This window comes from Lasiosphaeria miniovina (assembly GCF_030549165.1).
Source record: "Lasiosphaeria miniovina strain SMH2392-1A chromosome Unknown B0T26scaffold_5, whole genome shotgun sequence".
Classification (NCBI taxonomy): domain Eukaryota; kingdom Fungi; phylum Ascomycota; class Sordariomycetes; order Sordariales; family Lasiosphaeriaceae; genus Lasiosphaeria; species Lasiosphaeria miniovina.
In genome coordinates, this window is record NW_026848224.1 from 3,218,391 (window position 1) to 3,243,186 (window position 24,796).

The 24,796-nt window shown below is 53.8% G+C and overlaps 6 protein-coding genes across 6 annotated transcripts; 2 read left to right on the plus strand and 4 right to left on the minus strand.

The window, feature by feature from the left end:
• Nucleotides 1-752: 752 nt before the first annotated feature.
• Nucleotides 753-3,437, plus strand: B0T26DRAFT_857970 (P-loop containing nucleoside triphosphate hydrolase protein; the record flags this gene model as incomplete). Its single annotated transcript, XM_060447711.1, has 6 exons — nt 753-1,014; nt 1,061-1,330; nt 1,508-1,844; nt 1,950-2,184; nt 2,424-2,924; nt 3,063-3,437. The coding sequence occupies 6 exons, from the start codon at nt 753-755 to the stop codon at nt 3,225-3,227; spliced, it is 1,770 nt and encodes a 589-aa protein (XP_060294674.1). The 3' UTR covers nt 3,228-3,437.
• Nucleotides 3,438-5,241: 1,804 nt separating this feature from the next.
• On the minus strand, nt 5,242-8,172 carry B0T26DRAFT_651704 (uncharacterized protein; the record flags this gene model as incomplete). The annotated part of the gene is made up of 2 exons (XM_060438296.1): nt 5,242-6,912; nt 6,976-8,172. 2 exons carry the CDS (start codon nt 8,170-8,172, stop codon nt 5,242-5,244), a joined length of 2,868 nt encoding a protein of 955 aa, XP_060294675.1.
• Nucleotides 8,173-9,098: 926 nt separating this feature from the next.
• On the minus strand, nt 9,099-9,338 carry B0T26DRAFT_617917 (uncharacterized protein; the record flags this gene model as incomplete). The annotated part of the gene is made up of 1 exon (XM_060436017.1): nt 9,099-9,338. A coding segment is annotated over one exon (240 nt), but the record flags the coding sequence as incomplete, so codon positions are not given.
• Nucleotides 9,339-10,124: 786 nt separating this feature from the next.
• Nucleotides 10,125-11,287, minus strand: B0T26DRAFT_832877 (P-loop containing nucleoside triphosphate hydrolase protein). Its single transcript, XM_060447485.1, has 3 exons — nt 10,788-11,287; nt 10,211-10,732; nt 10,125-10,183 (listed from the first exon to the last, which is right to left on the minus strand). Exons 1-2 carry the CDS (start codon nt 11,091-11,093, stop codon nt 10,421-10,423), a joined length of 618 nt encoding a protein of 205 aa, XP_060294677.1. The 5' UTR covers nt 11,094-11,287; the 3' UTR covers nt 10,125-10,183; nt 10,211-10,420.
• A 568-nt stretch (nt 11,288-11,855) lies between these two features.
• B0T26DRAFT_742101 (uncharacterized protein) lies at nt 11,856-12,813 on the plus strand (the record flags this gene model as incomplete). The annotated part of the gene is made up of 4 exons (XM_060444061.1): nt 11,856-11,889; nt 11,981-12,051; nt 12,109-12,320; nt 12,393-12,813. 4 exons carry the CDS (start codon nt 11,856-11,858, stop codon nt 12,811-12,813), a joined length of 738 nt encoding a protein of 245 aa, XP_060294678.1.
• Nucleotides 12,814-18,681: 5,868 nt separating this feature from the next.
• Nucleotides 18,682-19,829, minus strand: B0T26DRAFT_677702 (heterokaryon incompatibility protein-domain-containing protein; the record flags this gene model as incomplete). Its single annotated transcript, XM_060440136.1, has 3 exons — nt 18,682-18,707; nt 18,757-19,644; nt 19,694-19,829. The coding sequence occupies 3 exons, from the start codon at nt 19,827-19,829 to the stop codon at nt 18,682-18,684; spliced, it is 1,050 nt and encodes a 349-aa protein (XP_060294679.1).
• Between the last annotated feature and the right edge of the window lie 4,967 nt (nt 19,830-24,796).

Here is a 24,796-nt window from a genome sequence, read left to right on the forward strand (position 1 = left end):
GTCTTCATATTCTACAAATCGAAAAAGCATGCACGCAGCCATGAAAAGACCTGCCAGCATAAGATCTGCCAGCAGCAATGCTTCGGACAACATCAAATTTAGACACGAAAAGTTTCTGTCTTTCGGTTGCACAGCTGCAAAATTGGGTGCTAAACTAACAGCTCGAGGAACGACACAACGCAGGAATGGATGCCTGGAACAATAGATGCCTGAGGATGAAACCATAGGACGTTGTCCGTCCAGTCCGACTTGGTTCCGCGACGTCGCCAAGGATACGCACTTTTAGTTGCAGCACGTCGCTTAATTATTTGCTGCCACGTTAATAAGTCAGCCAGAACAGACTCTACTTACAATGGATGCGGCAATGAATGTTTAATTAGCCTGGGGAGTGCGTGCCTAGTGTCGAGTCGATTTGAATAGCTGTTATTGGTGGTGGCAATTCCGTAGCGCCCGAAAAAATAGTTTCTGCCTGGTGCGAAGGCTTCTAATTCGTGCCCATGCCAAGGCAGGAAAGGTGTTGCCTGGCGACCCGATAGTTGATGTTTTCCCCTAACGGCCCCACAGGCAGCCCTTTTAACCCCTGCAGCGAAAATACACCAGAGCGATATAGCCGGTCAACCACACAATAAAAATTATATCACAAATCATAACTACACTCACGTCCAGGTCCAGCGTTGAATCAAAGACTTTCGATTGTTCACTAAACACATCGCCCGCCCCTCTCAAGTTACCACCAAGTCACCAGAACAGCCATGGAGCAATTCCTGCTCGACAATGCCGACCGCTACCGGAAGCTGGTCGGCTTGTTCAAACCAGCGGCACTGAACAAGAAAACAGACAGCGGGACAGAGGCGGCCAGCAGCGACATCACGGTCAGCGCGCGCATCCGGCCAATACTTGAGGAGGAGACGAGCCAGGGTTTCCCCGACTCAGTGTTCCGCCGGGGCCCATCGAGCACCGTCGACGTCCATGAGCTGAGACAGCCCGTCCGCGGCCTGCCGACTCTCAATGCAAGTCTCGCCCGGAGATCCTGAGCACGCTCTCCAAAGCTAACACCTAGCACAGTCGTCCAACTTCACTGTCGACCAAGTGTTCGGCCCCGACTCGACCACCAATCAGATCTATGAATCCCTAGTGAAGCCGCTCGTCCCGTGGGCGTGGAGCGGAGGTGTATCAACCCTGTTTGCCTACGGCCAGACCGGGTCCGGCAAGACATATACCGTCAGCGGGCTGCAGCGCCACGTTGCCGGGACGCTGATGGGCGGGGCGATGGAGGCCGAGAGAAAGGTGCACATCTGCATCATCGAGCTGGCCGGGCAGACTGCGCACGGTGAGCACCCCCAAGCCAAGATATGCCCTCTTCACCACACAAACCCCCTCTTCACCATACAAACCCCCTCTTCACCACGCAAACCCCCTCTTCACCACAAAAACCCCCTCTTCACCACACAAACCCCCTCTTCACCACACAAACCCCCCTTCTGACCTCGCGGCTGTGGCCCACCAGATCTCCTCAACGCGCGCAAGCAAATCTCGATCCTCGAAGACTCACTCGGCACGACACAGCTAGCCGGCGCCGTCGAGCACCACGTGACGGACAAAGGCGCACTCGTCGCCCTGATCGACATCGCAGCATCGCTGCGCAGCACGGCATCCACACTGATGAACGACACGTCGTCGCGCTCGCACGCCATCTGCCGCATCCGGCTCGAAGACCCTTCGGACCCGGAAGCCGACGACGGGTTGCTGTACCTAGTCGACCTGGCCGGGTCGGAGGCCGCGCGCGACCGCTCCGCACACGACGCCGCGCGCATGAAGGAGGCGCGCGAGATCAACAGCAGCCTGTCCGTGCTGAAGGACTGCATCCGCGGGCGCGCGCTGCTCGACGCCGAGATCTCGGCAGGTAACAACAAGAAAGGAGCAGCAGCGTACGTGCCGTTCCGGCAGAGCGCGCTGACCAAGACGCTCAAGCACGTCTTCGACCCGGCGGGCGCGCGCGCGCTGCGCACCGTCGTCGTCGCCTGCGTCAACCCGTGCCTGGCCGACGTCGGCGCCAGCAAGAACACGCTGCGCTATGCCGAGATGCTGAGGGCGGTCGTGCCGCGCGCCCGACCCGCGGCGTTTGATCCGGCTGTGCCGGCGACGTGGAATAACGCCCAGCTGCGGACGTGGATTGGACGTAGTGTATGTCGACTCCCGCCTCCCCTACTTCTCCTCCTCACCTTCTCCTCCTCCTCCTCACCTTCTCCTTCTCCTTCTCCTTCTCACCTTCTCCTTCTCTTCCTCACCTTCTCCTTCTCCTCCTCACCTTCTCCTTCTCCTCCTCACCTTCTCCTTCTCTTCTTTTTTCTCTTCTCCCCCCTCCTCTCGCACTTCCCTCTCCTTACTTTCTATCCGTTCACTAACCACACTTAACAACATAGTCCGGCACGCCGCCCATCTCCCCAACGCTCCTCGCACCACAAGAAACCGGCCCGCAACTCCTGCGGCTAGCCGTCCCCGAGTTCCTAGCACGGTGCCTGCAGACCGCCGGCGTGACAGCCGAGCAAGCACAGGCGTTCCAGACCAAGTTCTGGAAGCTGCACATCGACTCGCAGAAGAAGAAACAACAACAACTCACCTCAAACCTCGGACTCAAGCCCAACAGCAGCACATCCAAGCCCACTAGCGCAGGAACTAGAGGAGAAGAAGAAACAGAGGGGGACGCAGCGCCGACGCGGATGGAACGCCTCAGCTCGAGCGCGGACCCCGAGCCCGGCGCGGATAGCATCCCGTTCAAGCAGCGCATCCGGCCCGGGATGGTCGTCGGCTGGAGCCGGACGTGGACGGTGGCCGGCGGGGCGGTGCTGAGGGCGGAGAAGCACCTGGGCGTGGTGCTGTGTCCTGCGGCGGCGGTCGGGCCGCGCGTGTGTGATGTCCGCGGTGTGCAGGTTAGCCCGCCGCCACCACAAGATAGAGAGGCTGGCGGTGGAGGTGGTGGAGGTGATGGAGGTGGAGGTGGTGGAGGTGATGGTGGTGATGCTGGTGGTGGTGCTGGTGGTGGTGGTGCTGGTGGTGGAGAGAAAGAGAAGGAGCGGTATCTCTGTGCTATGGTGCTGCCGGGCATGATGTCTGGCGCGTACAGCGTCAGTCTGTGGCGGCAGACGGTGGTCGATGTTGAGCAGATGGAGGCTGAGGTGTTGATGGAGTATGATGAGGCTACGCGGTTTTACTACATGATGGTGTGAGAGAGACGGCATGGAGTGAATTCCTATGTCCAATGCTTTGGAATACGGCCAAAGTCGCATAGGCCGTTGGTGGTGTGCCCAGAACTGGGAGGAAGCGAGTGTCGCAAACTGGGTTGCAGCTGTAAGTCAGGTGGGGGACTTTTGGAACACCCCTGCCTATGGAACAGCCCCTGAATCGGACCCCGCACAACACCACAAACTTCAATTGCCAACAACTTTGTCAATTAATTAGCTACAATGATGAAGTCTTCAGTATCGGATTCTCCTAATTCTTCTCTTTCAGAATAACTAAGGTCCTCTCTGCCAGCCTCTCTCTATGAGGCACGAACCTCCTCAATTCCAGCGAACTGCGTATTAGGGTCGACTTGGACCTTCCTTCTCTTTCGGCCTCTTGTGCGTTCTAGGCTTTTGCGGCCTTGCGTATGAAAAGTCGGTCGTTGGCAGTCCGTTTCTGGCCGGCTAGAAAAACCTGCCCCTGAATACGGAAATCCTTCGCCTTTTTAGGGGTAAACCATATAGGCCGGCCCTCCGAATTCTTATTTAGAATGGGGTTATGGACCTCTTGAAGGTCTATAGAAACCGTAGAGGTCAGTTGACCAACGTCGCCGTTAGAATTCTTAATAACAAGGCCGTTGCTTAGGGGCTTCCTGAGGCTGACCGGCCAGAGGCCTGTAGCTTTCCAGCCGGCTTTGATATTAGATTCAGTCATTCCATAGACCCTGGCTTGCCGGTAGCCTTCTAGGAAGGCCTTCTTTTCAGCAACAGTGCCTTCGTCGAAGCCGGAAACAACCTCGTTATGCTTGGCTCTGTACCGGGCTTTTAGAGGGCCGAAAACCGATAAATCCAGGGGCTGGAGAACGTGGGAGGTGTGGGCTGGTAGAAATAACAATTGTACGTTATTAGAAAAGGCTAGCCACATGAATTCTTCGGTGGTATGACTACCGTGGCCATCTAAAACAAGGAGGCGCTTCTCCGAGGGGGTAGCTGGCCGAGTCTCTGGAAGAAAGATATTGCGGTGCCATGCGACGGCAGTATCATCGTCAGACCAGCCGTTTTCAGTGGGTTTCCACTTCCAGCCCTTAAATGGCTGTAAATCGCGTGGATACCATTGTTGTTGAAGGCTTCCACCTTTTGAAAATGACGACTGGGTTCAAATACCGGCCGTCAGCGGAAATACATTCGATAATCGAGGTCCAAATTCGGTCTCCTTTCTTCTTTTTCTGGAATTTCTTTCTTTCCTTAGATCCAACAACCAGGCCGTTATCTCCAATGCCAGAAGCAATGCCAGTTTCATCCATATTATACCTATGCTTGGCTGGAATAGCCTCCACGCCTGGAGGCTTCAAATAGTCAAACCAAGGCTGGATAACGGCCTCACAGGCTCGATCAGCACGGTTTGCATGGATTCTCCGAGGCCTAATTGTAGAAATAGATGGATTTCTAGCCAAAAACCGGCTAGTCCAGCGTTTTCCGAGGGTCTCGTTATCTTCGAGCATTCTTCTAGCTAGTTTCCGAATTTGGGCGTGGGTTGGAGGGTGACCGAGCGACCCTTGGAATAGAATCCATTCGGTTAAGCGTTCTTCCATAGCCGGAGAAAGCTTTTGATTAATAATTTGGGCCTTGGAGGCTGGCTCGGAACCACGAACCCGATTAAAGAGAGTAGTAGGGGGGATGCCGTGATTTTCAGCAGAGCTACGGAGTAAGCCGGTTTCTGCATACTCTGCCAGCGCATTCTGCAAATCCAACTGCGTATATCGCTTCATCTTTCATTTCTCAATTGAATGGAGAAAAGAAGATAAGTATTGAAGCAGAATTGGTCGAGTTGCAAGCGATTGAAATAGGTGAGTTGGGTGGCGAGCGGCAAGTCCTTGATGACAAACCTTGTTCCAAATCCAGGGGTGTTCCATAAGACCACCTGACTTACTTTAAGATTGAAAGACGGCATCACTGAGTTTATATCCGTGTTTGCCAATCGAAGTAATAAGACCTTCCTCTCCACTTATCGAGATCTCCCTCATCGAAAAACACTAACCGCGCCCTTGCCGCCGCCCACAGCCTTCACGCGGGAGCCAATCTCCAGCGGACTGCCCTCGAAGAGCACGAAGTGGCCGTCGTCGGCAGTCGGCTGCTTCAGCCCGAGGATCTTGTACACGTTGGAGCTGACCAGATCCAGGGCCGCCTTCTCGCTCAGCCTGCCGCCGCCGTTCCTGAACACGATCCCCGCCAACAGGCCCAGGTCGCGCACCAGCCAGTCCTCGTCGATGCCGATAGCCGTCGCGACCCCCGCGTCCACGAGCCGGTCGACTGCCGTGCCGTTGGTCAGCGGAGCGCCCGTCAGCGCCCGCCGCTGGTCCCAGCCCGTGGCGTACGACAGCAGCGGCGCGAGCACGACGCCTACGTCCGCGGCTGCGAGCTCGTCAGCGAGCAGCCACGACTCGGCGCCGCCAATGATGGCGAGGCGGAGGGCCGAGCCCGTCGTCTCCTCAACAGCGGCCTTGACCTTGAGAAGGGCGGCGATGATGTCGGCGCTGTGCACGGTCACGACCAGCGGCAGGCTGCCGTTGGCGACTTTTTGCAGGAACGCCAACTCGGAGTACGGGTCCTTGGCCGTCTCGTCGAGCGTTGCGGCAGCCTCGAGGAGCTTGCGGCGCAGCGCGCCGACCGCAGACGACAGCGACGGCGTGCCCTCGCCGCCCTTGGCCGAGAGATCGAGCGTGTAGTGCACGGCGACGTCGGCGGCGAAGACGGCGCCCTTCTCTAGCTGAGTGGACGCGCCCGTGGCGAAGCCCACGCTGACGCCGTGGTGCGTCTTCCCGCCACGGAACTTTGGCGCCGTGATCGCCTTTGTGGCGCCGTAGTTGTACGACGTGTGCAGCTTCTTAGTGTCGAGCAGCAGCCCGTCTTGGGCGCGGCTGAACGCGCCGCTGCCGTCGTCACCGTTGTCCGTGTCCTCCTCGGCGTCGATTTCCGTCAAGCCGATCGCCGAGCCGACCGCCGTGAAGGACTCCGCAAGGTAGCCGTTCTCGAGGTCGATGACGGAGACCTCGTCGGATTTGGACGCAGCCTTGAGCTCGGCCTCGCAAGACCCAAGGCAGGCAATCTCTCCCTTGGAAAAGACAATATTATAGCTCTTGCCGCTGGCCGGGTCCAGGCTCAGGACCTCCTTCGCGAGGAACACCTTCTTGACGCCCGTGAAGATCACCTGGTCCATCATCGTTGGCGTCTCGACAATGTCCGCCAGACGCTCGTCGGGGACAATGGGCTCGGCAAACGGCTTGTTCAGCTCAACCGGGTCTTCGAACTGCGCTGTTCCGTCAATCCAGACCTGCGCCGGAGCAGCACCCACGCTGAGCGGATCACTGTCCCAGACAACCACGTCGGCATCGAATCCCGGCTTGATCTTCCCCAGTCTCTTTCCGAAGCCCAGCCGCTCGGCCGGCGCGGTGGTGACGGACGCGAGAGCGGCATGGTACGGGAGGCCGTACTTGTATGCCTTGGCGGCTTCGAACACGACGTGTTGGGCGTTGAGGACCGGGTTGTCGCTGACGTAAATGGGCGTCAGACCGTTGTCGTACAGGTATTTCCCCGCATACTCTGACGCCGAGTAAGCCTCGGATTTATACCACATGGTGTCGGCGAACAGGGCGGAGGCGGGAGGATCTCCCCCGTAGGCACGCTTGAGGATCTACGGATGCAGTTAGTTAGCGAGCGTCGCCCGAGTCCCTCCACCGTGGCACGACTGACTGACCTCGGGCACCAAGTACGTCTGGTGGGCGTGGTGAAAGGCTCGCAAGATGAACTTGAACTCGTTGGTGTGGTCGATGAAGGCCTCCAGGTCCGGGATGGTGTAGCAGTGCGTGTTCAGATGCACCTGGCCACGCAGCAGGGCTCCCAGCGACTCCCATCGCAGCTCCTGCGGCAGGTAGCCTTTCACGTTTTCGACTCCCAAGGCGGCAGCCGTGTCGCACCAGTCGTCCTGCCTACGTACGACGCTGGCAGCCTGCTCAAAGGCATGGCGAAACTCCCAGCTCTCTCCCATGCGGCTGGTCGGCCCATGCTCGCCCGTCTTGCCGTAGACGCGCTTCGGGTTCTCGCCGCAGGCCATCTTCATGAAACGCCAGTTGCGGTCCGGGTCAGCCAGCATGTCGGCGGCGCTGGTCTCGTTGCGTCCGTTCAGCTTGCCAACGGCGTGCTTGATGACGTAGGCTTCGCCGCCCATGTTGTTGCCCGACCCCGGGAGGATCAGGCTTGTGGTCACCCCGCCCGACTTGATGACCTGGAGCTGGGGGTCGTCGGGCTTGATAGCATCGATAGACCTCACATAGGGCGTAATGTCGGACGACAGCTCGTTGGTGTCCTCGTTGTAGTCCAGCTCGGGCAGCGGAGCAGCGCCGGCATGGCTGTGCATGTCAATGATTCCGGCCGTGAGGGGGCGTCCGTTGGCGTCATAGACCAGGGTGTCAGCGGAAACGCCGGCGAGGGCAATCGCCGACTCAACCCGCGTGATGAGGCCGTACTCCAGGTAGACGTCGGCGGAGATCCAGCTAAAGCCCTTTTCCTTGCGGGCATCGTCGGCCGAGGTTCCGTCGGCGGGCTCGCCGACCCAGACGGTGGCGTTCCTGATCAGGGTCGGGCGGCCATCGAGGTAGCGGGCATTGCGGTCGCGGCCGGGGCCAGCCGGGTCCTCGGGCTTGCTCTGCAGCTTGGCGCATGTGGCGAGGTCCTGCTGCAGCCGCTCGACCGAGAGGCCGTGTGCCGTGATGTCTGGGTTGGTGCTTGCTGGGGGTGTTGAGGCGTGCTTCAGCTGCTTCCACTGGGCAAATGCGATGAAGGCGATGCAGGCGACGGCCAGCAGTCGCACCGCTCTCGACTTGCGCACCTTTGCCCGCTTCCATGACGGGCCCTTCACGGCGTCATAGGGGGGCAGTCCGGTCTTGTCGTCCATCCCTACCGAAATTAATTTCATGTGTAGTTAGGCTGGATGACCGATGTGAAATGTGAACTAAAATGTGAACTAAAATGTGAACTGAAATGTGAACTGTGAAATGTGAACTGTGAAATCTGGGAACGGGCGAACGCGCAGGCACAATTCGCAATTCGCGACGGCAGTCAAAAGAGTCAAATCGGAATCCGAGGGGCGGGGAATCTGTTCCGTCGTCATCACTGGCCAATCAGACGCCCGCGGGCTGACGGGGAAGGTGGTGTGGGGGATGGACGGCAAGTGGGTCGTATTTCTCATCACCCACTATCAGGGTTGGGTCTTATCACCCACTATCAGGGTTGGGTTGCATTGCCGTAGACAGCTGCTAGTTCGAGATACTTACTGAGCTTCCAAGACAGCCGATAAAACAAGTCGATCACAGTCTAATCTCTCAATATTTAAGATCAGAGGGCCTGCGCTCTACGGTTCGAGCTCAAGATTTTCGCCTGAAAGGGAGGTAATAGCTATTAGTCTAGAATTTCTATTTTGGAACCTTGGGGCCTTTTCTAGCTAGTTTATTTACAATCGTATTTTCGTTCCCAAGTTCGAAGTACCACGCCAACAAACATCCAGGGAAATGTTTGTCTGCAGGGGAGACGAAAACACCGTTGAATTTGCGGCACACTATTAACATGTAAAGGAAGAGCACCAACTGGCCAGGCCACTGCCCGCTGGCACAAGCCACTAAGCCACACTAAGGCGCCACAACCCACAAGCTTTCACAAGCACACGCAGGACTGAGCCCCTGAGCATGTATATAAACAAGTGGCTCTCGCCCCCTTCCTTTGCGAGGGCTAGGTTGAAGTCTTACCCCAATACCAACCATTGCTCGCACTTCTTGTTACCTTCATTGTGACCACCTTGATCCGGCGTACCTGCCTTCTCTCACACTTCGGCAGCCGAACTCGCGCGACGAGGAAGCGGCCGTCCGGTGCAATAAGCTCGAAGCAGCACCAGTGCTGGCCAGCAGAGAAGGGTTCGCTCATGGACGCGGGTGAGCCGAGCACGACCGAGGCATGCTCCGTCAGCGCCGCCTTGTTGATGGACGCCATGAATCCCTCAAGGCGCTGCCTCATTCCGCCGTTCCAATCGTCAAATGATGCCCAGCGTTCACTAGGCCGCATTTTCTTAGGTGCTGCCATGTTGCCAGACATGCTGCTACTCAATCGGGTGGTTATTAGAGTGCCCGGGGAGTAGTATGAAGGTCAGAACAGAACGGGAAAAGGGTAGGACGGCGAGTAAGGGGGGCGGTTGTATAGACCTATTAGTGAGCTACTTAGTAGACGGGTTTATATGGTCGTGGTACGCACTAACAACCCTCTGTGTAGCGGGGTATATCATATTACGTGATAAAGCCAATCTGGGACAAAAGTCTCGACCAAAACCTCACCACAACACCACCTATTTTCCTACCTATGGAAGACACACCATGTCGAAGTCCGAGGACTCCCAATTGCGAGTATTCCCCTCATAAACGCACGAGGGTTCAAGTAGGCTATGCCTTAGGGCTTTCGCACAAAGCCCTAGTCGCCAAGGAAGGAGTAATACGCAACTCAATCGCAGGCCTGATTTCCCGGTACGAATACCAACTTTCGGGCAAAAGTTCGCTGCGTTCTAGCCGCCCCCGGGTACTAAATAAACGCGATTTGAGGCATATACTACGTCCTTAGGAGAGCGCCAGGCATGGGTTTTCTGTACGCCTTATTCCACTCCCATTTTCCAACCGGCCGCTAACAGCACAGGGCGAGCGATTGCTTCCTAAGAATGTGCAACCAAAAGCTAAACCATCGAGGCATTCCTAGATGTTCTAGGGCGCTTTTTCGTTCGGTATGCCTACTTCCTTGGTACCGATGGTGGGGGACCCCGAATCTGCGTACGGCGGTGTTAACGGGAAGGTTGTGCTCGCTTATCTCAGTAACTCAGACCAGCTTGGTGTGGCTCAGGTGCCTGCGGCACCCACTTTTAAAAGAATTGGGCCCACTCTGGTTTTTTTTAGCCAATCAGAACACAACGAAAAGAACCACCACCAAGCTGGTCTGAGTGCAATATTGGATCCGAATCCTGACTCCCTCCACATCAATTGAAGGCATTCACGGAATGCATGATATTTTACGCGCAAATCGGTCAAAACTACGCCGTTAGTACTTTTGGAATCCCCTCAATTTAAGCTGTCGATTGGTACTAATTTTATGTGTAAAACATGTCTTCCGGGTCAGATTCCGAGCAGCAGGCCTCTCAAGGTCAAAATATAGGACTGGTTGTCTTTATCCAGGGTCGCCGTACAACCGAACCAGGGCACACTCCGTGGCAACAGTGCTCTGAGCATGTGTATATATGTGAAGTCCGGTCGGAATTCTCGCCACTCGCCGACAACATGCAGCTCATCTATCGCAAAAAGCCCGATTCTTTCGTGAAATGCTGGATCACGAAGGACGGCTTTGAACTTCGGTGAAAGGGCTTGTTCTGGGCTCAAAAGCACATGAGTATATTGAATTTGTTTGACTTGGTCCCAAACGTTCCGGTTCTAGCTAATTGTTAATAGAAGTTATTCAGGGGCTCAGGGGCTCAGGGCAATAGACCTTGAGATGCGTGTCGGCGTCGATCCATACCGGCTTCGGATTAGGGACATTTCTGGTGATATCGTCACGCTGATTCTCGCCTAGCTTCGTCAAGGGAACAATTTGTATCGTGATCTTCTCGGTCAGGGCAGAAACAGTGTAGAGAACGGCGCTTTTGCCGTAGCCTGTCGCCGCAACGAGGACTGTGTCGTCATGCTGGTAAACCAAGCGCTGCACAGCCTGCACCTGGCCAGCATGAGCCTCTGGAGCGCCTGTGATGCCATAAATGGCTCTGTTTATGCGCTTCTTTTGCTCGTCGAGGTCCATTAGGGCGGTGAAAGCGATGCAGGAAAGCTGGCTTCAGAAAATGCGTTGTTTGAGGAAGAAAGTTAGCTTCCGAGGATGCCCTCGGCGCAGAGGAAGTGTGTAAAAATTTTCACGAAGTTCGGATCAAAGTTGAGTGTTTACCAGCGATCTAGCAGACGCGTTCAAGCTGTTGTGTAGGTGTATTTCTTTCCTTTGGTATTAGGAATCTAACATAACAGCGCGAAACCTATATAAAAATATAACCTCTAGAAAGCCCTCTCAATTACAAAGCTCCGCAGCTATTTTATATGACTTCAAGTTGCGGAATTGTTATGTTGTTACGCGTTGAAAAGTGTGTCTCTTTTTTTTTGCGAAACTGGCGTCCGCTCTTGCACTCTTTTAATGTGTTTGCGCATAGACCAGATACAACGAGACGCTAAAACTGGCTGACATTCACCGCTTTTCACATGCTGATGTCGTGTCAGTGTAGGTAGTACTAAGTAAATAACGTAATCTACCACCTAGCGAGCCACACCACCTTAGCGAGCCAAAATTCCCCACTTCCCCTGCCCCCCTAACTTACAATAAAATATCCCCACTAACAACTACTTATTCTTACAAACTCGAGCGTTGTGATCTAGGGCACCACAAATACTACACTTTGGAGGGGCTCGACGGCGTTTTTGGCCAGTCTGGCCGCTGTGACCGGGTCATCTTCGTATCCTAGCAACGCAACTGCCAGCTTTCTCCAAAACACAACAGAACATCCCGCCCGTAACCATTATGGTCAAGATCGCAATCGCTGGAGGATCAGGGGGTACGCAAAACCATTTGCAAGTCGAAAGCCATGTCGGCAGCAAGTGCCACGGTGGCTGGGCTGAGCTAAACGAGCACTGCATACCCGACAGAGGTGGCCCGCGAGGTGATTGACGCGCTCGTCGCCACAAAGAAGCATCACATTATCGTCCTTTCGCGCCAAGTAAGCAAGCCAGCTACCTTGCTCAACACCGACGCCAAACTGAGCCACTGCCTCTAGGAGCCAGGGCCCGGAGACACGATTGAGGGCACGAGCTGGGCGACAGTCGACTTCACCAACAAAGACAGCATCGTGCCAGCCCTCAAGGGAGTCCACACGGTGCTCAACTTCGTCCCGGTGTACAGGGACAGCGACAACGCGGCGCAGAGGACGCTGATCGACGCCGTTGTGGAGGCGGGCGTCGGACGCTTTGCCCCGTCGGAGTGGGCGACGTGCGTCTTTCCTTTGCTCTCCCCATGATTGATTGCTTGCGTTTCTGCTGAAATTTGTACCTACAATGTCAGTCTCACCACGGACACGCTGCCGTGGTACGGGCCCAAGGTCGCCATCCGCGAGTACCTGGCCGAGCTGAACAAGGACGGCAAGGTCCTCGAGTACTGCCTCTTCTCGTGTGGCGTCTTCACCAACTACCTCGGCGCGCCGTACCCGTCGACCACGCACGTGCACACCAGCAACCTGCAGTTCGACCTCGCGCGCCGCCGCGCCATCCTAGTCGACGGCGGCGAGGGCGGCCAGATGTCTTTCACCACGGTCAGCGACTTTGCCAACGTGGTCGCGCGGGCGGTCAAGTACGAGGGCGAGTGGCCCGTCGTGGGCGGCATCCGCGGCGACACCGTCACGGCGGCGCAGCTGGTGACCATGGCCGAGGAGATCAGAGGCGGGCAGCAGTCTCGACCTAACTACCGATTACCCAGTACATACTAATCGGGTAGCAGGTCCGTTCTCGATTGGAAAGGTGCAGCTCGCGGATCTCGACGCGGGCGAGTTTCTCGAGAAGCACTGGACGGGGAAGCTGTGAATATCTGTATGTGAATATCCGTGCGTGAATATCTATATGTGTCTAGGTTTTTATGATTCGTACTTCGTATAGGCTTTTAAACAAAGGGGCAATGTTAAAGCCTCAGAAACTGTCAGGGACGCAACCTAGATACAACGAGCCAACGGGGATAGAGAGGGCATAGAACGATTTCTAGGGTGCAGACTCGGGACTGTCTCGCCCGGCGAGGTGAAAGCCGGCCAGTCAAAGCGCGCTGGCTGGTCATAGATAGTTGATTAATTTGTCCTCTTGATTTATTTTTTCTAGCTGCAGGGGGGGAATGGCTAGAACAGCGCTGATTTCGTCTACTTGATACACCCCAATCCAGCGCTCGCAACAATGCAAATACAAATAAGCCAAAAAGACCAAATTAAATACAAATATGAAGCCGTAGATCCGTAAATATACTTGAAATATGTGGGGTCATTTTACATGGCCCATCTTCCTGGGTTCGGGGTGCCAAAAGTGGGTTACGGGCCCAGGAAAAAGTGGATTTTCCAGGCGAAATCCTGCATTTGCCTGGCAGCCTCTGAACAACTTTCTGAACACCACCATACTTACGAAAACCCGCATTTTTACCGCAACTGAAGCCATTCCGACCTGTCAACACGATGACGAGCCCTCCCGGAAGTCCCTTTTCCATTTCCAACAGTCCTCCGAACTCTCTCGGCTCGCCGTTAATATTCGCCTGCTACGCCCTGAGCCTGCTGCCGCGCCTGAGCTTCCTTTGGCCGGCGAAAGTGAGGCCTTCCTGGCTCAAAGCCTTGATCGCTCAATTGCGAAGCTCAAGAAATACATCAAGAGGTTGGAAATCACACCGGTTTACTGGGTCTCGATGATTCTGCACCCTGGGCATGAGGACAAGTGGATTGTGAAGTACCAAGCCTGTTGATGACATTCTAGCTTGGTGGACCCACAATAAAGACGGCTTTCCACGGTTATCACGAATTTGCCTTTGACCTTCTTTCGATCGCGGCCATGTCTTCAGACTGCGAGAGGCTATTCAGTATGGCCAAACTGATCGTTGGACTGCAGAGACACGGGCTCAGTAACGATACCATCAACAAGCTATTCTGCCTGTTAAATTGGCGGCGATATGGCCTGTGTCGCCTAGATCTGAGCCACCCTGAGCCACATTTCAAGCCACAGCCAGCTGAGCTTCAAAATAAACCCTGTATGGCTGAACTTCGAATGCCCCGTGTACGGCTGAACCAGGGTGGGCGGCGATATATTCGATATCCCTGTACAAATATTTGGCGAATATGACGCACTAAAACTTAGCGAGATGAGGACTGCTGTTGCGGGCACCATAGGGGGCGAAGCAGGCAGCAAAACGTAAAGGGAAAATACCCGCTGTAGCCTAGCGCCGGCCCGCTAAGTTACAGTATTCATCTCACTAATTTTAGCGTTTACCCTACTAGAACTTCTGTCCATTTCAGCGTATCATATTCGCCAAATATTCGTACAGGGGCGTCGAATATATCGCCGCCCACCCTGGGCTGAACGGTGTTTTCTTTCATCCTTTTCTTGAAGTATAAGAAGGCCTTCATTCATGTATCCCTAGACAGGATTTAGGCAGACAATTCAATGCGCTGTAAACTTCGATCGCGGGCAACAGCCTGTTTTGAAGCTTCGGCATGGCTTTGGCTGGCTTTCGGCGTTTCGGCTGGCTTTCGGCGTTTCGGCTGGCAGGTCTTTTCTATGCCGGGGTTTACCCGGGCCGGAATATTGTTTTTCAGCGCCGGTCAAATATTTGTAAATAAAACAATTAACTCAAATACATGTTGGAAAAGCTCAAATATGGCCTGTGACGGCCCGCCTTACGCTGTAGGGATGTCAATGGTTGAAGGCAGTAACGAATGTGGATTTAAAGCTAAGGAAGAGAAAGGAATAGGTAGTGGTGCTCAGGGCGCACAGGCCACACCCTAAGCACAATGCAGCCAATAGAATCAATCCTGTCACATGAGCCCTGTGGCGACCGTGACATGGGGGATGCCGTGGTTTTGGCCGCATCGCGGAGTTTGCCAGTTTTAGCATACTCCGCAAGGGCGTTCTGCAAATCGAACTCGGTATATGGCTTCATTTGAAAGTTCTCATCCTATTGAAAAAGAAAGAAAACGCATTCGAATCAAATTCGTAAAGTTGTGGGCGATTGAAATAGAAGAGTTGGGTGGCGAGGGTTAGTCATCCTTGTGGTCTAAAAGGGGGTTGGTCTAAAAGCTGGTCACCTGACTTATCCCTCTCGGAACGATCGTTTACGGAGATGACAATCGTCGTTGCATCGGCTTTAAAGGATTTACCGGTCGATTGCACGATATCAGCGATCTTAGATGCCAGCTCTTCATTCCAGAAGTTACTCGGAGCTACCACAAGGTTATCTTCGGTTTGCTTCGCGGCTGTCGTCTTATTCAGTGTTAACTTCCATTCTATAATATGCGTATGCAAATGCGCAGGTGCTCTTCACATAACTGGCCTGGAACTCAGTCCTTATACGGCACGAAGGGGAGTGTCTTTCGTATAGATCGCAACTCGCTCCATTGGAGCGGCCCCGCGCCACGACCAGGTTGACACGTTACGCCATCGCCACTAACAGATTCGCCTCTGTTCACCTTCTCGAAATAAAGTACGTATGTCATCTTAACATTGATGGAAAATGCTAGAATTTGCGTAGTATCTATAAAGCAACCCATCCTCCCGGACCCTTCTGGTGTCAAGCTAGGAAAAAGAAATAAAGTGAGTAAAGTGAAAGAGAGTTGAAATGTACTAAACATCTCGTAAGAAGCCAATGGTAAGGACTTGTCCCGATGAACAGCCGATAGATATCATCCGCCCCTGGATGGTAGAACAGGATGGGCGATATTCTGGTGGTAACCATACTACATTCCGGCCGTTGCAATTAATCCAAGTTTGGTCGTGCCCCCAACTATACTCATACCTCCCTCGATTATCCAGCAAGAGGTCGACTGACCGAGCCGAGAAGAGAACTGACTGAACTGAGCCGCTGTGGCCTTCTAGCGTTTGCAGGCATTGCCCTGAGGTGGGATCCCAGAGCTTGATAGTTTGATCGTCTGAACCCGATACGAGCCGCTGGCCATCTGGTGAGAAGGCAACTGACAAAACCGAGCGGCTGTGGCCTTTTAGCGTTTGCAGGCATTGCCCTGAGGTGGGATCCCAGAGCTTGATGGTATGATCGTATGAACCCGATGCGAGCCGCTGGCCATCTGGTGAGAAGGCAACTGACCAAACCGAGCGGCTGTGGCCTTCTAGCGTTTGCAGGCATTGCCCTGAGGTGGGATCCCAGAGCTTGATGATTTGATCGTCTGAACACGATACGAGCCGCTGGCCATCTGGTGAGAAGGCAACTGACAAAACCGAGCGGCTGTGGCCTTTTAGCGTTTGCAGGCATTGCCCTGAGGTGGGATCCCAGAGCTTGATAGTTTGATCGTCTGAACCCGATACGAGCCGCTGGCCATCTGGTGAGAAGGCAACTGACCGAACCCGGCTGTGGCCTTCTAGCGTTTGTAGGCATTGCCCTGAGGTAGGATCCCAGTGCTTAATGGTGTTATCGTCTGAACCCGATACGAGCCGCTGGCCATCTGGTGAGAAGGCAACTGACCGAACCCAGCTGCTGTGGCCTTCTAGCGTTTGCAGGCATTGCCCTGAGGTGGGATCCCAGAGCTTGATGGTGTGATCGTCTGAACCCGATACGAGCCGCTGGCCATCTGGTGAGAAGGCAACTGACCAAACCCCGCTACTGTGGCCTTCTAGCGTTTGCAGGCATTGCCCTGAGGTGGGATCCCAGAGCTTGATAGTTTGATCGTCTGAACCCGATACGAGCCGCTGGCCATCTGGTGAGAAGGCAACTGACCGAACCCGGCTGTGGCCGTCTAGCGTTTGCAGGCATTGCCCTGAGGTGGGATCCCAGAGCTTGATGGTATTATCGTATGAACCTGATACGAGCCGCTGGCCATCTGGTGAGAAGGCAACTGACCGAACCCAGCTGCTGTGGCCTTCTAGCGTTTGTAGGCATTGCCCTGAGGTGGGATCCCAGAGCTTTATGGTATGATCATATGAACCCGATGCGAGCCGCTGGCCATCTGGTGAGAAGGCAACTGACCGAACCCAGCTACTGTGGCCTTCTAGCGTTTGCAGGCATTGCCCTGAGGTGGGATCCCAGAGCTTGATAGTGTTATCGTATGAGCCCGATGCGAGCCGCTGGCCATCTAGTGAGAAGGCAACTGACCGAACCCAGCTGCTGTGGCCTTCTAGCGTTTGCAGGCATGTATTCCAGCCCGCTTCTACTATTGGCTTTGTGCTGATCCAGCTAGGTTTTTCCGCCTTAAAATTCTTTTTCACTAGACTGGAAGCTGGTGCAAATAAAAGGGCCGATATGTACGCTTGGAGAGGAGCTTGCTCGATTATCCATCTATTAGAGAGAGCGAACCGATATGCATCTTGAACAAAGGCGGTTAGCTGCCTCTGATCAGTATGCCCCTGCATCTCTGTTATTATAGTTCTCTGACGATAGTAAGTTATACGTACAAGTAAGAGCTTAAGCTGTCTCATGGCAATAACACCCTCAGATATAGCTTGGAGTAGGCTAAGAGCTTCGAGCCAGTAAAGGTACTTCTGCTCAAGGAAGGTCTGGATCGCATCCAGTGTGTGGCATTGTAGCACGTCTTTATCGGAAATTGAGTCGCGGAGATGGTTAACCCAGAAGACGCATGAGTACCGTACTGTGGCCAGGGGGTCTGAAGATGGCGTTTGAACCTCGTTGATTGGGAATCCTGGTTTCTCTAAGCCGTACATGTCGCGTTTTAATACCGGAGACATCTTATTGAGCGACCTTGAGAAGATGATGTGGTGTACATCTTCCGTACCTTGAGGGAAGACCCAACCGAAAGCTTCTTGACATGCCTCTCGAGATGTCTCGAGATCAGCCTTGCCCAGGAGAAAGTCTTTGGCCGACTGATGAACGAAATAGATAGATTGTTCGCGCAGGGCTAAAAACGAACCGCAAATAGCAAGAAGCTTTTCCAGTCGTTCTCTATAGCTTGTTATAGAATCCGGCAGCTCGACGAGAGTGGCGAGTTCCCAAAAGCTGATGGGCCGCTGAACTACTGATACAGTGGCAAGAATGCGCTTGCAATGCAGGGTATCTTTCGACTTCTTGATATAGCGCACCATCCGCAAATACAGATCATCCAGCCCTGGGGGGAATGTGCGTAGCACTTGGAGAATGTGCCACTCCTGGACGTCCGGGTCGGCTAGAGCTTGGCAGACCAACGCCACCCAGAGGAATGTCCCATCCGCGTTGGAAGAAAGATACTGATGTACTTCATCCTCTATCGCTTTTTCGTATTGTTTCAATCGTGAAAGGTGCAGGACCTTGTGCTGGATAAATGTTTCGATGGCAGCGGTGACGGATTCGGCGTTCAACTCGAGGCTGAGCTTGGATTGCTGCGCGACCGTCGCCAGCTGTTCCTCAATCTGAACCCAATTGCGACTAGAAACGACGCATTTGACACGAGCAGATATAGTCGATATCTGAACGATCAAGCTGAGAAGCTTTTGTTGGTCGATCGCACACTCGTCCAAAGCATCAATTACCAAGTAGGTATCTTTCAAATTCGGATCTTCCAGCATCTCGAATAAAGTTTTCGATAGAGTGATCCATGCCATTGCGTCGTCAGAGGCATACAAGTTCTCGGGTAGATGCGAGAGGAGACGTGGTTGTCGCTGGGCAAGCAGGAAGATTAAACCCCGCAGCACAGCAGTTGCGCTGTTGATGCGTGGGTCGGTGGCTTGACAGAAGAAGTATGCCAAGTTACCACCGTCAGCGATAACAGGCCGCTCGAGCTCGTCGATAATGCCGCATAGCAGCATAGTCTTGCCTTTGCCGGGGTCCCCTTTGATCCAGAGCAACCGGGACTCTGTCGAGTGGCGCCATCGGTTAAAGTCAGGGTTTTCGAGGACCCAGAGGTAAGCGTCAACTAGTAGACCGCCCTTTGCCAGCTCGATCCGTTTCTTTTCGACCCGCGGGTCACGCGGCTCAGTGGACCACAACTTTGCCAAAGCGCGATAATCCTCGCGAAACTTGTCTTGTAGCCGTTTGAATGCCTTCTCTTTTCCTTCGCCGTACAGAACCGGCATGTGCACATCGAAGATGCCGAACAAAGAGTACGCTTTGTCTTCTTCACGTGTGGTGCTTCGCTTCTCGGCCCACGCCTTTCGTTCGTCAAAGCTAAAGTCAGACAGCGGGAAACCCCGGAGGGCCCTGAGGGGAATCTCAGTTATGTTGTGGATTTCCCATTCCAGGGACTTCTTGTCTCCCAGACCCAAGCCTTCTTTAGAGAAGAATTCGACAATTGCCGGGGCGATAAGCTCTTGGACCGTCCATCCTCTGGTGAACCATCTGCTTTGTCGAAAAGCCGGCTTCCAACCTTTAGAGAAGAAGTTGGCAATTACTCGGGCATTGGGCTCCTGGAAGGCCCATTTTTGGGTGGTACATCCGCTCTGTCGGACGACAAGTTCCCGGTCGGAGCTGTCGATGACCTGCTGATGTGTTGAGACATCTGCTAGATAAACATAGCATTTGGCGGCACGGCGGTACCAATCAAACATGGAGCTGAGAGCGTGCTGAAGCTCGGCTTTGTCGGATTTGTCGATGCAGCATGTATCCACCCAGAAGAATCTCAGCCCATCGCGCCAGGCTTGATCTCCGCAAAAATCGAATCTTAGCGTAGCCTGCTTTGTTCTTGCCTGTACCGTCCATCAGGTCCCTGAAGATGACCTCCCCGTCGCCCCATGTGTGTGAAAGTATCGCATACGGCGGAATCTTGTTGTTGGGGAGGCCCTCCCTCAAACAGACCCCGCCGGTATCGTCACGTTCCAGCAGTCGCATTGCACAAGACCGCCAGGCTCAGCTCTCTCGGTAGCTATCGATGTTCGCGGGACTGGAGGCACAGTGAATCAGCAGGTGAAACTGGGGTAGCTAGACAGACGAGAATTACCTACCGCACGTAGCTGTCGAAATTCGTAGCTTAGATCTCGGTCGGCCCGATTGAGGGCGTTGAAGGTGGTTGCTGTTGTCGTCGTCGTCAAGGTGTTGCCTTTGCCCAACTCCGCACGTTGGGCATTTGTGGCTGGCGCCTAGAGAAGAGGCGACAACCGCGCATAATTTGAAGCATCGTCATTGGCGGTGTTTCCGCTGGCGTGTATCAGAATCATGTCCCTCTGGAGCGTAGTCGCGCGACACGCAGAAACTGCCTTGCTGAAGAAGCTAAGGTAGAAATTCAGGATGAGCGCGCGGGAAATGCATGATGCTACTGCGATGGAGAAGTGCCAAGCCTGCCCTGGAAGAGTCACGTACTGAAGCAAGGGCAGTGAGTACCTTCCTTACGTCATTGCACTGTGAGAGAATTACATAAGCGCGGGATCGCCATAACGTAATCTACCACCTAGCGAGCCACACCACCTTAGCGAGCCAAAATTCTCCACCAAAACACGACCCGCACGCGTGCCTACCACCACAGCTGCAACGATGACCGAAGACAACCAATTGCTTAATACCTCAAAAAGGGTTCAATTAGCCGTCAAGGCTTACCAACAGAGCCAGTTCAAGTCGTTGCGACAGGCTGCAACAGTCTACAATGTACCCCACCAGACGTTGTCTGCGCGGCTGCGTGGTAGACGACCTCGGTACAACACACAAGTCAATAACCAAAAGCTATGGGTAGCCGAGGAGACTGCTCTAGTACAGTGGATCCTATCAATGGAAGAGCGTGGTATGTCCCCGACAATCGACTATACATGCCGTATGGCCAATTTGTTGCTAGCAAGTCGTGGTGGAAAGCCGGTAGGCCGACCTGGGCCCAACGATTCATCGAACGCCACGATGCGATCAAGCCCCGGTATTCTCGCCGTTACGACTACCGACGTGCCCAGTGTGAAGACCCAGTACTTCTTGGGCAGTGGTTTGAGCGAGTCAGGAAGGCTATACAAAACTATGGCATTGTAGACGAGGATATCTACAATTTCGATAAAACCGGGTTCCAACTTAGCGTAGCCCGTACAGCAAGAGTACTTACCTGGGCTGACCGCAAAGGTCGGCCAATGGTGGCCTAGCTAGGAAATCGGGAGTGGGCAACAGTCATCGAGGCTGTCAATTGCAAAGGATGGGCCTTACCACCTAAAATTATCCTGCCCGGCAAGGTTCATCAAGTTGAGTGGTACTCTTGCGGTGCGCCGAGCGATTGGTCAATTGGAGTTAGTAAGAAGGGTTGGACTGATAATGATCACTGCTTTGAGTGGTTAACCAAGATCTTTGATCCAAACACTCGACGGCGGGCTGTAGGCCAATACCGACTTCTGATCCTTGATGGTCATGGTAGCCACGTCACCCCAGCCTTTGACCAATATTGTCAAGATAATAAGATTGTGGTCATGCAAATGCCACCACACTCCTCTCACCTATGCCAACCACTCGATGTTGGCTGTTTTTCACCACTCAAATCATTCTACGGCAGCTTAGTACAACAACAACTCTTTGCTGGGGTCAACCATATTGATAAACTCGATTTTCTTACTTTGTATATACAAGCCCGACCACTAGGCCTCTCGGCTTGGAATATCCAAGCTGGATTTGCCGGGGCCGGCTTACAGCCCATTGATCCGAGCCGAGTATTACGGAGACTTCAAGTTCGAGTCACAGGCGCCACCACTGGCCCAATCAACGGCACCGTGGCCGGTCCAGTCACGGGCGCTGTGAGGGCCTGGTCCTCCAGGCCTCCCAGACGCTCTGACTAATCAGACGCCAGTTGGGTGGATCCACCCGACCAGCCAGAGCCCCACCTTGAGACGCCCTGGAAGAATCTCGCGAGGGGAGGCTTTTGAGCTTCTTTTCCCTTTTCCCTTTAGTTTAGAATCTTCGTCTATAGCGCCCAATAGAGGAGTTCCGCCCTCATTCCAAGCCGGCCGTGACAGGCGCCACCTCCAGCCCAGGCACAGCTGCCGCAGCCAGTTCGGCTACAGGCACCACTGCCGGGACCGCGGTCAACCCAGTCACAGGCGCCACCTCCGGTGCTGCCGCGGCCGGCTCGGTCACAGACGCCACTGCCGGCCCAGTCAACAATACCACTACACCTAGTCCTACTGGAAGCCCACAACCTGCTAAGACTCCTTATAACCTAATCCAACTTACAGCCCATGCTAGCCAATTACACCAGCAACCACCAAAGCCAGATTCGCCAATTTCACAAGCTATTCGCCAACTGGTTAAAGTTTATGAGGTAGCCCTGAATAGTGCTGTCTTGTTAGCGGAGGAGAATCGAATCTTGCGGGAAGAAAACTAAGGGAGGAAGCAGAGGAAGCAACACCGGCGATATATAGCCAAAGGAGGTACCCTTACTATCGCAGAGGGTCTAGCTAAGATTAGCCAGCTCGATGGCCAAGCCAGCCAGGCCGGTCAAGATAGTACAGCTGGCTCGGGCAGTACAGAGGGTGCTAGGCCGGCCCGAGGTAGTAGTGTTGACCAAGGTGGTGCAGAGGCTCCCACGCAAGCCCAAGGCGGCTGTCACGACCAGGGCAAGGCATTGAGGTGAACTCAGTCCATTGGGTGCTATCGACGAAGATTCTAAACTGAGGAGGGAAAGAAGGAAAAGTCCGACAACGCGTCGCGTGCTCGCGAATAAGTTTGCATCTATCAGTGGGGTAGGTGGGGCCTCGAGGAGGCTTCTGATAGGCCCGTGGGTTCTGGGCGGCTCTGGCTGCTTCAGGGCCAGTTTGGTGGACGGGTCCTTGCGAGAATGGGAAACAGCTAGTATATTGTTAGATTCGGTGGTTATGCAATGCCTTAGCAGTGGTTGTCATGTGCGTGTCGGATTTCTTAGACGTCCGAAGAGTCACTTGGCATCGTTGGGCGCAGCCAATGAGGCCTTTCCCTACTTCGTCCGGCGACGGCGGGTCAACGACTCTCACGCCTTGGCCCGGCCCGCGGCGGTTGTGTCCTGTAGTCTTTTGTGGGGTTTGGCTCCGCGCGTGCCGGGCGACGGACGCAACAGCGTTTTAGTCATTTAGGGTTAGAACGAGCAGCGGGTAGCGAGCCCTTCCTTCACCTATGACGACATCCGCCAGGCGGGAGCGTATTCCGACGGCGGGCCGGCAACCACGACAGGATAGTGCACTCTAATCTCTAAATATTTGTTGGCGTGGTACTTTCTAAGATCCGAATGGCCTCAGATCTTGCTACGCGCTGTAAAGGCTATTCGCTAGGGAAGGTAATAATTACCTATTTGAATCCCTAATTTAGAGTTTAGAGGCCTCTCCCCCAACGGATCACCCTAGCAGTGGATCACCCTAGCAGTGGATCACCCTTTTACACCAAAACACTACATCTTTAAACAACAACAGCGCACTCAATTGTGAAGCTATTTACAAGCCAAATATGGCAAAATGTAGCTAGTTGACTGTTTAATCCATATATTGTGCTAGCACAGAAGTGCACGGCCAGATCCTGTCAGTCTTGCAGGCAACTCTTCTTCTTCGGCCTCTCTTCAGCCTCATCTTCATCATCCACCTCTTCAATTTGAGGCTCTGCTTGAGGCTCTGCGGGACAGAATTTGTCGCGATTACCCAAAAAAAAGTTTGGCGGGGTCGGCATCGCGGAACCCCGCAATAACTTGTAGCCCCGCGATAACGATTGTGGGGAGTGCATTAGTCATCGTCCCACGCTCTTTCCTGATATAAACATCTCGTACTCGGCCCTTGATAGCATTATGAAAGATAATGGGCTCTGCCTAGTATGTATTAAGGGACCTGCTATTTGCTATTTAACTTACCCACTCCAACGTGCCCCCTAAAAGCCGTTGCACCCGCGTTGATGGACAGACTGGGGTCACGGGACTAACAGTTATGTACGAAGTACTATATCCGTACTCCCCTCTATAGAAAAACAGTTGCCTGGCGTAAGCCACCTCAATATAGGGATAATGATAGGTGTGATTCTCGTCCAGCAGGATCTCTCCGACGCTTCTGCAACCTAGGGTCTTAATTCAGCTATACTGCTACCCGTTTGATGTCCCGATCGATCCGATTCTGATGAGGTTCAAATGGAGTACCGAAAAATGTGTTGGATTTTCGAGGTCCTAACTAAGCCCGGAAATCGCCGGCAGTCTGACATGGAGGCGCATGCAGGGCAACCTTCTGGGCCTAGCATAGAAAACCCCCTCTTTTTCAGGGTAAAATGGGGTCCCCAGCTGGGAGGTCCCCAGGACTTACCCCGAGACTTTACACACAATCAGACTGTTACATTGAACCGATTTTGGGCCTACTTTGGGGGGCCAGCTTTCCAACAAAATGCAACCGGCACCTACCGGGATGATGTACGCAGCCGCCGGCTAATCACTCTAACATACACACCTTTTATTACCCTTTTGAAGAGCCCCTCTCTCTTCGCCGTGGTTCTGATTTTTACCGATATCAATATTACCAGATTGTTCTTGACTACGGCTAGAGAGATCATTTTTGCCTAGGCATATATATCCCAGTCCAGCCCCTGCCTCTGGCCGGATAAAGACCTTTGTGGCTTCCTCCGAAACTGCTCTCAAAAAGCCTTTCTCAAAGATAGCTTTTTCAGGATATTGAAGATGCCGGAAATTATTGACGTAACGGGCTGGAGCGATGACTCTATGAAAGCAAAGATTGCTGAATGGATAAGAGTTTATTTCGCTACGAAACACTCACAACTGATTTTCTGTAGACTGGCAAATCTGCCGAATCTATCTTTCAGAGTGCTGATATTAACGATAAGAACGTTGATACAGTTATATATGATTTCACTGGTTTAAAGGGATGATGGATACAGAGGCGCCC

Bases quoted from the DNA above. Each gene is read 5' to 3' on its own strand.
- B0T26DRAFT_832877 (XM_060447485.1), bottom strand. From the start codon at position 11,093: ATGGACCTCGACGAGCAAAAGAAGCGCATAAACAGAGCCATTTATGGC. The intron at 10,733-10,787 runs GTCTATTGCCCT...ACAATTAGCTAG, and splicing joins ACGCCGACACGCATCTCAAG to AACCGGAACGTTTGGGACCA.